Source organism: Sander lucioperca, chromosome 2, assembly GCF_008315115.2.
Source record: "Sander lucioperca isolate FBNREF2018 chromosome 2, SLUC_FBN_1.2, whole genome shotgun sequence".
Classification (NCBI taxonomy): domain Eukaryota; kingdom Metazoa; phylum Chordata; class Actinopteri; order Perciformes; family Percidae; genus Sander; species Sander lucioperca.
The window spans coordinates 28,929,449-28,942,031 of record NC_050174.1 but is presented as its reverse complement, the minus strand read 5'-3'; the positions used below and the strand labels follow the sequence as shown (position 1 = coordinate 28,942,031).

At 38.9% G+C, this 12,583-nt stretch overlaps 2 protein-coding genes across 7 annotated transcripts in view; both read right to left on the bottom strand.

The window, feature by feature from the left end:
- hdr (hematopoietic death receptor) overlaps nucleotides 1-166 on the bottom strand; it is a 28,968-nt gene extending 28,802 nt beyond the window's left edge. For all 6 annotated transcript variants that reach the window (XM_035995890.1, XM_031296589.2, XM_035995900.1 and 3 more), the window contains exon 1: nucleotides 1-166. This exon is cut by the window's left edge and continues 30 nt beyond it. The gene's annotated coding sequence lies outside the window, so the exon portion shown is untranslated.
- Nucleotides 167-11,051: 10,885 nt separating this feature from the next.
- Nucleotides 11,052-12,583, bottom strand: part of unc5db (unc-5 netrin receptor Db) — a 335,673-nt gene continuing 334,141 nt past the window's right edge. The window contains 2 exon segments of the mRNA XM_031296590.2: nucleotides 11,052-11,405; nucleotides 11,407-11,581. Of these exon segments, the coding sequence (XP_031152450.2) occupies nucleotides 11,364-11,405; nucleotides 11,407-11,581 (217 nt within the window). The 3' untranslated portion in view covers nucleotides 11,052-11,363.

Genomic DNA, 12,583 nt, shown 5'->3' with positions numbered 1-12,583 from the left:
GTAGCGATGTCTAAATCCAAAGAATTATAGGGAGTCATTTCCAAAGTTTAATTTGCGGCAAAGCGATTTGACAGGCGTTTTATATGCTACTGTCCCAAAGTCTAGCGCAGGTGTAATGACGTACTTCGGCTGGGCGGTACCCCACCCAGTAGCCTATCCTAGAGCCACCATCCCCACAGACAGACAGATAGATATAGCCTATAGGCGACTTATCCAATACAAAAAACACAGACCACTGATGTAAGAAGTATTTAGATTATTTACTTAGGCCTAATATAAAAAGCAAAGAACCCCCTTTACAAGTAAATGTCCTGCATTCAAAAGCCTTCTTACTAAGTAAAATGATTTAATTTATCATTTATGTACCATGTTATCCAAAAGTACTTGGCATGCAACACCCCCCCCCCCCATCATAGTTTTTTAGCAAACATCATTTCCTTGTGTGTCAGCTTACCAATATCTAATGAGCAGTTGTCTGCCGCACACAGATAGGCCTTTACCCTCGTACACTGCTGGAACTTCTGTTTTAGATGATAAGGCCAGGGAGGAGGCCGAAACCTCTGAGCCACTTTTTCCAAGATAAGACATTAATTTTGCATCCAGGGGAACCTGCAAGCCTTTAGGGCAAACACGAAAAAGTGCTTCTGAGTCAACAGAATGTGTTATGCATCATACTACTGTCAAGACAGTTGCTGTATCAACCAATCGTATACACAGTCACACTGACTAGAGCCAGTGACGGACTGGCCATCTGGAATTTGGGCAAATTCCAGAAGGCCCCTATGGACCCCTATGGACCACTACTGATAATACAGTCTTTGGTTAATTTTAATAAGTTATTTTATGCATGCAGCCACAGATATTCAAGATTGTACTGAGGCGAGATGCGTGGAAAGATTCACTCAGAAGGCAGAGTTACTAATTTCCAAGCTAGGTTAATGACAAAAAATAAGGCTGGTGTGTTACAAATGCCTGGGCCGTTTTTTTGATCCCAGTCTGTCACAGTCTGTCAGAGCTCTAAGTTTAGGTAACATGAAATGTTTGTGTGCATTATAGTGAGTATTAAACCATATAAGCAGGACCACACGGAACACACACACAATTTTCAGCAGATTTGAAAGGGATTAAAAAAATAAAACTCAATATGTTAACACGCCTAAATTCTGTAGATTTTCATTCTGGATCACCACTGAAAACTGTAATCTACAGATTTCATTTGGGTCTGCTAATAAGCTAATAAACAAATACATACTATCCAAAAGAATCCACTACAATACTGTCATTCATTAATACAATTAGTCATTGAATGCAGTGACTTTTTGTGTTTTTGATTACTTGTCAAAGCAATGCAATTTAGTGTCTAATGATATCTTGGATATCAGTTAGACTAACAGGTCTTTTTTGCAGTTCAAATTATACATAACCCTACCCAATAAATCCAGTCTTGTGCAGATGCTCTGACAAGCAAAATGCCCACTGTTTATGTCCTGTTTATGATTACCTGTCAAAAGCAATACAATTTAGTATCATCTGTCTAACATTTTCTTTTTAACCTTTTTTTAATAATGGATTTGGGAAATTTTGTTTAAAAAAAAAGAGACATTTGAGGACGTCATCTCGGGCTTTGGAAAACACTGATCGACATTTTTCACCATTTTCTGACATTTTATAGACAAAACAACTAATCGATTAATTGAGAAAATAATCGACAGATTAATCGATAATGAAAACAACCGTTAGTTGCAGACCTACAGTAAATTATAAGTGGATATCAGTTAGACTAACAGGTCTTTTTTTCACTAAGATCAAACTATACTTAACCTCAATAAATCCAATCTTATGCAAATGCTCTGACAAGCAAAAACCCCACTGTGTATGTCCAGTTATATATTTTAGTGAACTCATAAACAGCAAGAATCAGTCTCTCCTTCATTGATTGAAAAAAAAATCATTGAAAAAAAATTGATTCTTCAATGAAAATCGATCTAATCTGATATTGATTAATAAGATCCGTAAATGAATCTTTTAATATATGCCTTTTCCCCATGGATGTGGTGTATTGACCATCTTTTTGGGGGTCAAGTCTTAATGTAAACATTAATGTGATGCATTTTTTTTTAAATATTTGTGGTTTTCTTCTTGCTTGTACAATTTACAGCATAAGTTATCTGAGAATCTTTTTTTATGTACAAGCAAGTATTGTAAGTAAAACTTCCCTAACCTTATTGATTTCAAATCGGAAATGTAATCAAATCGGGACCTTGTGAATCGGAATCGAATGGATTCGGGAAATAACTGGCGATACCCAGCCCAAACATGTTCCTGTGGTTTTCTGTCCACTTCCTAAGATAAATGAGTATTACCCCACTGCACAGTAACATCTGAACACCTTGCCAATTTAACGTTAGTAAAGATGAGACTACAGTTATTTTGTCAACTTAGTATTTAACAACTACATACCCCATGAGTCTTTGACAGGACCTATTTAGGTGAATACTCATGGGAAATATATTGAACTTTCACAATAAATGATAACTCACAGCAGGGAGAGATAACTGCATGTTAACAAACATGTTGCGTTGAGTGTGCAGGGGTATATTCTAGTTTTTTTTGTTGTTTTTTTTACATCTGAAAAAATAAGTTGTTCTAATAAGAGTTCTCGAGTTAGTCAGTCAGTCACGGGAATCAGCCGGCTACGTTGATGAGTGGATCTGTAGCAGACGAGCGAGTGAAGTCTCTCCTCGAGTCGAGCAAATCCACAACAAAAGCCATTCTTTCACTTCTGAAATAACATGCTTATATGTTATAGGTTTGGTGCATTGAAAGCCTATATATTGCTTAGGCTACACTAAGTTAATAAACAATAAATAAACAGTCTGGCTCAAAATGCTTTTTTCCTGTGACTAAATGGCTCTCCTGTGAGCAGCTGCATGAGGTGGCGAGTGGGTGCGCAGTAGGACTGAGTTTCCTTGGCGATTTAGCAATACTGACTCAAGTGACTCAAGTAACTCGCAATATAACAATATTATTGCGCACCTAAACTTTGTGTTGCCTACATTTAAATTTACATTCGGGGGTACCGTCAAAACATTCAGGGCTGAAGCACCGGAAAAATGACCTGGCAACACTGATGAGTCAAGGGTGGCCTGAGTAGCTCACACACCACCGTCACTTTTAACTGTCCTCACTGAAGGTTTGACAGATTTGATGAGTGGTGTGTAAAAACCCTCTAATTTAAATGTTAAAATGTTCTGATGTCTCTGTAGGTGAGCGCACAACAGCAACAATCTAAGAACATCCAGGCTCCTTCCACATGTAAACTCACCAAAGATCAAAGTTACACTGGTCAATGTCCTCAAACCATTAAAATACAACCGAAGGTGAGTATTTGAAATAACAGTCTTTGTTAGTGCTGTAACTTGCTGGCACTATTCATCCTTTAGGTCACTTTGGATTCTATGGAGATACTAACACTTTGGTTTTCAGAAAGCAGATTTTGACCTGGAGTTTGGATTAAATTACCATCCAACATTGGGAACGCTGTAGTCTATATCCTTGATGTTCCACTTCTGGGATTGCTCCTGTGCTGCAGGAAATTTCGGCGGATGCATGTATTTTCGCCGATTTCCGTTTCCTTCCGCTTTCTTTGTATTGGAATTTTAAACTCCGGTGGATTTATGAGGACTATGGTTAACTACTCCTCAGATCTCTGCAGGGTAAATCCAGACAGCTAGCTAGACTGTGTGTTCTTTTGCACGTGGCTCAGTGCGGAGCTTAGTGCCTATGACGATTGTGAATGGTTTAAAGAAATGGCAATAAACCAGAGCATGCTTTTCTCCCATCCCGGAATGCTGTGTGGATGGAGACTAGGAACGCTGTGACTTTACGGGCAAAATCGGACCCGGGAAAAGGCATTAATAAAAACTATATAAAAATAGCGTTCTTAACAATGTTAATCTTGTTTGTTAAAAGTAATTTATGATCATTAGATTACACAGTTTCAGAAACATAAACAAACAACTTAAATTACCTTGATCCACTCACAAGCCACAAACCCAAGTCTTTTCTTTTCAATCCACTGGTTATTTTGTATGTCATCACTGTTTGTGTAATGTTTTTATTGTGCTTCCAAAAATCTAGTAGGACACACCTACAGTACACTGCACAAGCATTACTGCTGCATTACTCATACATTCAGGTATACCAGTAAGCTTCCTTCATGGACGTAAGCAGAGAACAAGATCATTTTGTTCACAGTAAAGCTGAACTCCACTGATTTTACACATCAAAGTCTGTTTACAGGTATTGGGGAGTACTACTGCAGATGAGGAAAAAAAAGCTTTTTTGTGTCTCCAGAGCATAGACAGATTAAAAATAATGGACAAAGCGACACCGTAGACTTCCACGGGAGAGCAGCGAAGTCTATTAGAAGCACTTTTCCGGTAATGGCTGAGTGTTACTGCGCAGCCTCCAACTGAGCTTGATGGCGTACATGTGACGTGAGCAACCTGTCTGAAAGTTATAAGTCTTCTGGTAGCTGTGCCAAGACAAATCTCAATCATTCCGAATCTTGCAGAGACGGAGAGCGTAGGCACAGGCTAATTAGTGCTAACTAAAATGCTAGTTAACATTAGTAATTAAACTTAAACAGCTAATGCATTGGCTTCCTGTAAAATCCAGGATTGAATTTAAAATCCTTCTTCTGACCTACAAAGCTTTAAATGGTCAAGCACCATCATATCTTGAAGAGCTCATAGTAATAGTACCTTATTGTCCCACTAGAGCACTGCGCTCCCAGAATGCAGAGTTACTTGTGGTTCCTAGAGTCTCTAAAAGTAGAATGGAGCCAGAGCCTTCAGCTATCAGGCTCCTCTCCTGTGGAACCAGCTCCCAGTCTGGGTCCGGGAGGCAGACACCGTCACCACATTTAAGAGTAAACTTAAAACTCTCCTCTTCGATAAAGCTTATATTTAGGGAGTGAGGAGTTGCAGCGTTCAGCCAAACCGGCTGGGGAGGGTGTGTGTCTACAGACGCAGCATCCCTTCTCTTCTCTGCTTCTCTTCATAGTCATCAGATTAATCTACCATATAATCAATGATATAATCAAAGTAGAGGGAGGCAGGGCAGTACAGCCCGATCCGGCAGGGGAGAGTTCTAGCCCGACCAGGCTCCTCTCCTTACCCTGTCTCTCTTAATTATGCTATTATAGTTTTAGACTGCCGGGGGACTTCCTTTGACACACTGAGCTTCTCTCTCCTCTCTCTTTCCATCTGTGTGCATCCTTGTCCCAGAAATGCTTATTACTAACTTAGCTCTGGGGAGCTTATTCCCCGGAGTCCTTATGTTTTCTTCGCCCAGCATGTTTCCTTGGATTAGGGTGGCACCTAAGTCATGGTTGCAGCTGTCCTGGTGGTCCTGCTCCGTGCCCTGCTATACCCTGCTTTGCCCTGCTACAGCCTGCTACGCCCTGCTATGCCCTGTTACACCCTGCTACACTCTGCTACACTCTGCAGTGCCCTGCTACGTCCTGCTGCGTCCTGCTACGCCCTGCCACGTCCTGCTACGCCCTGCTATGCTCTGCTGTGCCCTGCTACATCCTGTAACGCCCTGCAGTGCCCTGTTATGCCATGAACTACTACAACTACTATTTCTGGTCATTGTTCCATTATCTTTATTGTAACTATTATTGCCACTGTTCATCACACCCCCAACCGGCACCATCAGACACCGCCTACCATGAGCCTGGGTCTGTCCGAGGTTTCTCCCTAAAAGGACGTTTTTCTCACTACCAAGGTTTCTTCCTAAAGGGAGTTTTTCCTCGCCACTGTCGCACTAAATGCTTGTTCTTAGGGGAATTACTGGAATTGTTGGGTTTTTGTAAATTATAGTAGAGTGTGGTCCTAGACCTAGTCTGTAAAGTGTCTTGAGAAAACTCTTGTTATGATTTGATACTATAAATAAAATTGAATTGAATTGAATTGAATGTAAGTCGAAACTGCCTGCAAGCTTCTCCTGTACTGTACGGTAATTTCTCTACTATGCGACAGAAAGTTGACACAGTCGTTAGTCTATTTTAAATAAATAGTTAAAAAGTAAAAAAAATATTAATTTATAGATAGTTGCACTGCCTGATGTAAAATAATTAGCATTTGGACAAGAGATTCTTCAACTGTATATTTATTTCCAAAAGGCTGCATATACATTTGCAAATTCTACTGTACAGAAAACATCCAAAATGTCCATAAGTATAGATACAATATACCACAAAGCTGCCCTGGCATTACCAAACATAGATGTTCAGCACTAGAAAAGCTCTGCAGCCAATTTGATATTATAATCTTAAATACTTTTTCAACTAATACCTTTAAATGTATGTCAGTATGATTAATTGTTATTTTTTCATCTGCATCTGTACTTTACAACATTCACCATTTACAGTAGTTAAACAAGGCACAAGAATAGTGATATGAAGCTGAAGGCCATGCGTAAAGCAAAAAAAAAGAGCGTGGGGCCGACCAATTTAGTTGACAGAAAGTCATGGACAGTGAACTTTTAATCTCAGGATTATCTTTACACCAAAGCATTATACATAGTGAGAATACATTTGTGTATGTGAGTGTGTGAGCTCACTTTGAAAAAACAAACAGAATTTCAACATGTTTATGAGATACAGTCGACATAGCTGAAACACATCCAGAATGAAGGTGATTGCTGAGTGTGATGTGGTGTACTGCACAGACAGGATGCTCTCGATGAATCTTAAGCCACAGCTAAGCGTTACAAAAGCACACATTTCCATTCTTGAAACTCTTTACTTGCAGGAATGAAAAGGGGAATAAAGTTACACAATTAAAGAAACAATCATGTTGAGAGAAAAAGAGATGACCTATCATATTCTTCACTTGCCATCTTAAATTATATAAAAGTGAATTGAATATACTTTGATAATAAATACACAGAGATGATGCAGAGAAAAAAATCGTCATCATGCCAGGATAAAACCATTCACATACTGTATGTCAGGTCAGAAATAGTCAGTGGTGTATTCAAAGCCACCATATTATTCCTGACAGGCTGTTCTCATGAACCATTCGTACATATAGCTACGAAAAGTAGTGCACTATAATTTATTACTGTATGCACCACATTGACTCCCGCTGTATAAGAGCGCCGTTGGAGCACCAAGATCCGTGAAGGGAGGAGGTTGCGATTGATGGATGGGTCCTAAAACACAGGACTTTCAAGCGGGGGAGTGGAGTTTGTGTCCTAGAAGAAGTTTAAGGGAAAACACAAGACTTTCACCCAGGAAATTGCAGATGATACCCAATTATATCCATCGATCAAGCCGGATGAAACCAATCAGTTAGTTAAACTTCAAGCATGCATTATGGACATAAAACCCTGGATGACCTACAATTTCCTGATGTTTAACTCAGACAAAAAGTTATTGTAAACACCTTCGAAGTTTTTTTTTGATGCCCAAATAAAGCAAATCTCAAGAACCGCCTTTTTTCACATGCGTAACATTGCCAAAGCTAGGCACATCCCGTCTCAAAACGATGCTGAAAAACTAGTCCATGCATTTGTAACTTCAAGGCTGGACTATTGTAATTCCTTTTTATCAGGTTGCTCAAATAAATCCCTAAAGACTCTCCAATTGATCCAGAATGTTGCAGCACGTGTGCTGGCAAGAACTAAGAAAAGAAGAGATCATATTTCTTATGTATAAGCTTCTCTGAATGGCTTCCTGTAAAATCCAAATTTCAATTTAAAATCCTTATCCTGACCTACAAAGCTCTTTATGGTCAGGCACCATCATACTTTGTCTAAGAGCTCATAGTACCCTATTGCCCCACTAGAACACTGCGCTTCCAGAATGCAGAGTAACTTGTGGTTCCCAGTGTCTCTAAAAGTCGAATGGGAGCCAGAGCAGACAGTCTCCATATTTAAGAATAACCTTAAAATGTATGATTTGACACTATAAATAAAATTGAATTGAAACGTGGTCACCGTAATTTTAGTAGGATATCACACCAATTATTGTGCATGCATTTTCTTAACGTTATTATACCAACCCATTCATGAGAACGCGTTGTTCCTGATGAGGGACATATTCAAAATACATATACAAAGTACATAATGTCAATGATGTATTCAGTCATGGTTAGAGGAACCAATTTCAAGATGAAAAAATGGTCTCTGATTTTGTTATAGTATCCAATATTGTGCCAAAGATCCCCAAATGTCCTTCTAGCTCGCTGCTTAAGATTGGAGACAATGTGGGATTTGTGGGCACTATAGACTAAGGACTGGGTAAAAGCAAAGATTGACTCAACTGGGTGCCACAACAAAATCAACTAGCTCGTTCAAGGGAAAATGCAGCTCCAAGCATACGCTTAAAATTTTTCATTTGTACCACTTTCCTCTGTTTTACATGGTTACTGCTACTGTGATTAGTAAGCTTATTTCCTGAATTTAGTAACTGGTGAGAAAGGTCATAAGACTCAAATCACAAGGTTCACTGATGGTTATTATTTAAAAAAAACTCCCCTTGATGATAAGTGAATGAAGCTGTATGAGTCATTGCTGTACCGAACAAACCAGGGGGTGGCATGTTTTTTCTTATCTTTACTTAAGGAGAAGTCCAAGTGAAACAGTGGGTCAATAAAATGGCATTATGGCTTAGTCCACCAGTCAAAATTAGCTTATTTTTTGTTTGTTTTAATAATGATTCACAAGACCAAAAAGTAGCCAACCTTTAAGGTGTTTTACACCAAATGCTAAAGTATACCTTCATTTAAAAAAGTGCTCTACTACTCTCGTCACTAACTAACATAGTGTTGCCTGTGCAAAACTGACATTTTATACCTGCTATCCAGCATCCTGTTGTATTGTCTACTTGATGTCTACTGTCTGCCTGAAATGATAAAATGTTTTGTTGTGGCAAAACTAACGTTTAAATCCATTATAACCACCTGTGTCCTTCCGTTTTGTTGCTCTTCTTCTCTGGACGTACGTTTAGTCTGCTGTGCTGGCTTATAGCAAGTAGAGACAGCAGCTAAATGGAGTCTGTGTTGTATGGTGGTTTTACCCCACACAAACAATGTATTATTTCTGGCAGAGAGACACGTAAAAAAATTGTGCAATGTTGCGTGACGTAATCACAGAGAAAAATATGGAGTGCTGGGGTCACAAATGAGGCTAGCCTCCATGAAGCAAACACTTCAGACAAAAGTGCAGCTGTGTGACTCAGTGTATGTATAGCATTCAGAAACTTCAATCTTATTTTCTTAGTCTGCCATTTAGCCTACCACATTAGACAACCAGAATATACTTATACTCTTAATATACTTTTTTTATTTGTCCATGTGATCAGATATCTGCCACGGATATTTCTGCCTCCACCGAGTACAATGGAGGTGAATGAAATTTCAAATGTGGGGCTGTTTTCTACCTAAGAAATAGTCCGTATGAACACAGTATGTTCTATGAATTTTCAAGTGTAACCAGGACATTGTTTCTGGAATGATGTTGTTGTTAATGTTGTTAAATGTAATCTTTCAATACTGTAAGCACCACAAATGACATTCCATACACCTAAGGTAGAGTCAGAAATCTCAGAGGCAGACAATACGCTGTGCTTATACCACTTGGGTTAAGTGAGATTATGTGTTCTTGTGTAATTTAGTTGGCCTGCAGCATGAACGTGGAATATATTTTTATTGTAAAAATGATTCATACAAATGTGAATTATATGTTTTCATGTATTTATTTAAACTGGTATATAATTTCATCAGTTTTCAGTTCTACAAATTATTACATCGATGAGTATGAGTGTCCTTAAAACACTGACTAAAGCTCTGACTGGTTCAGTTGGGTACAATAACAAAATTTGGGAGTGTGTTACGTTTCGAAGTTAAATGGTTTAATGGTTTTCTGATTTTGTTTATCTCGGTGGCCTCTTCATTTATAATGATTGAACTTGAAAGGTCATACAGTAATATAGGCCAGCAAATCTACAATTATTTTTTGGGATTTTTCCCAGGACATCCTTTCCCTCATCTTTTTCTCAGTATGGTATATGTTTAGTATGATTTGAACAGATATGCAACTGCATGTTGTATCTATGACACTAACACCAGCAGTATTTCTTTTTTGTTATATGCAAACTCCCAGTCCATGTGCACATGACCTCTGTAGCCATGAAATGTCAATGTGTGTGTCTGCATGTGTTTTGGGGGTTAGGTAGTGGTGGGGGCAGTCGGGTGTGTCAGGGAATGATATGAGGTCTGTGTGACGAGTATTAATGGTGGGAATTGGATGATAAGCTGCAACGATGCGCTCCCTGCCGTGCCAGGAAATTATGTTTTACAGCTTCCTGTGCAACAGTTTCAAATCTCACTCTGCCACATTACACCACAACCATGTTTTTTTCCATATAATACACAAGACGTTACACTCTTATGACCGGCAAAGAACAAAAAAAACATTTTGCCTGAGGAAGGTCTAGTACCGAAACGTTGCCAGCTATTAAATTTATTTTTGCAAGTTAGACAGTGTGCAGGAGTTTCTTTGCAACTTTTGTATAAATGATACAATACTGGTGCTAAACTTCCTATAGACTTGATTTTTTTGAAAATTTTTAAGAGATGAAAATGGAAGAATTTCAAGATACTTGGCTTTGAAAGTTCACAATCAAAACATTTAAGCCTTCTTTGAAAAATATAATATTGAACGTCAAAAAAGTAGCTTCTAAGTCCTCATTCATTCATTGACACAAGGATGTGGTGTGGGGGGAAAATTAGATGAAATTAGATGAGGTGTCTCTAAAATGTCGCCACAGTTGTATCACCCTATTTGCATAGAAGAACTTCTATGCAAATACGTCCAGCTGCTGTGTGGACCACCGGGAAAAGGAGGGGAGGCAGTATGGAAAAAAAGGAGCTCCCATTTCTTTTAACACAAATTCAGAAAATAATGTGCACAACAGTTCAGGAAATACCCCACTCACCCTCTGAGCTGGAAAATTAATATACACAGAGGGACATATTTTAACTTAAAACAACAAAGACATCAAAAATTAACTTAAGATGTGATATGAGTGGAGAGGCAGAAAACGATTTAAAGTCCATCCTCAGACAGATTCTTAAAAGAGAGGGGTAGATCCACAGCAGGTACTGGCTCACCTCCATCTGTTGAAACTGGTCGGCATGTTGACTGCTCGCACTGTCTACTCACAACCTCATGACCTTCTGGCACACCACTACAGTGTGTGTTGTCCGTCCCTGGCTGTGTATGTACACACAGATATATGCCTTAGTTTGTCAGTTTTCACTCAGCAGAGTCCTCTGTTGTCTGATTTGTTACTTTGCCCGTTCCACACACACTGCCCGCTTGTATGTGATTGAAGTCAGACTCCGGCTCATCCTGGTCATTGGGGGAGATTTTGGAGTGGATCTTGCCAATCTCCTCGAGGGCGCTGGCTAGAGAGTCAAGGTCAGCAGTGTCCTGGTGGCGAGCCTCCCACAGGCTCAGTATGACTGCCGACGGACTCCGCTGCTTTGCAAAATAACCCAGGTTTCTGTAGAGGAGCACACAAAGTGGGATTAATGAACTGCACAGGAAGAAGGCACTCTCAGGGACAGAACACTGGGAACATGTTTAATGTTTGCTTCAGATATGGACTGTATCCTTGCTGATTATCTATGCATGTATCTATCTTGTAAAAGACATAAGTCAAACTGATAAGGTACATAATTGAAATTGTTGAGTGTTGAGTGTGATTGTGATGCATAGAAAACATAGCAGTAGTTTTAAAACTGTGCACCGTAAAGGATAAGGCTCATGTTATAACAGATGTTTCTTTGTTTAAAACAAATCCCATTTAAAAAGTGATTTCCTAAAACAGCTGGGCTCTGTAGGTTTAGCGAACATTACTTAAATAGGAGGAACTTATTATTGAACTATTTTTAGCCATGGACATGGAGCACATTTGGTGCGTTAGTGAGTAGTACTCTGCTGTAGCGTTCCTTTTTATTACTGTTAAACTTATTTTATTATTTTATTTTCAATCTATTTGTATCTTTATTAATACATACTGTGTGTATATGTTTATACTTATATTGTTAAAATTCTTTTAACCTTCTTATATTTAGAGAATGTGTGACATGCACCAACAACACCATGACAAATTCCTTGTATGTGTAAAAAACGTACTTGGCAATAAAGCCCTTTCTGATTCTGATTCTGATTCTGATTCTAGTAAGCAGGAGTGTAGGATTGAGTCAAAAGCCCTATTCGCACGGCACTAGTATTTACCTGGGGAACTCTAGTAGCCTACTTTGTAATAATTGCGGAGGTTGTCTATTATCTTAATCCTGTGCGAATCTGCCATTAAGTTATTTGTAAAAATTTGAATCAACGTCTCTGTGATTCGGGGTCGGATTGGCTGTATTGGCAATTATAAATAAAGGTTTTGACAGAGCCTTGACATCATATGTGGGGGATAATGAATTAAATTTGTGTAAAAAAGAAAATTTGCTTATCGTGTGCAAATGCACTACTCAAAACATAGATGGGAGTC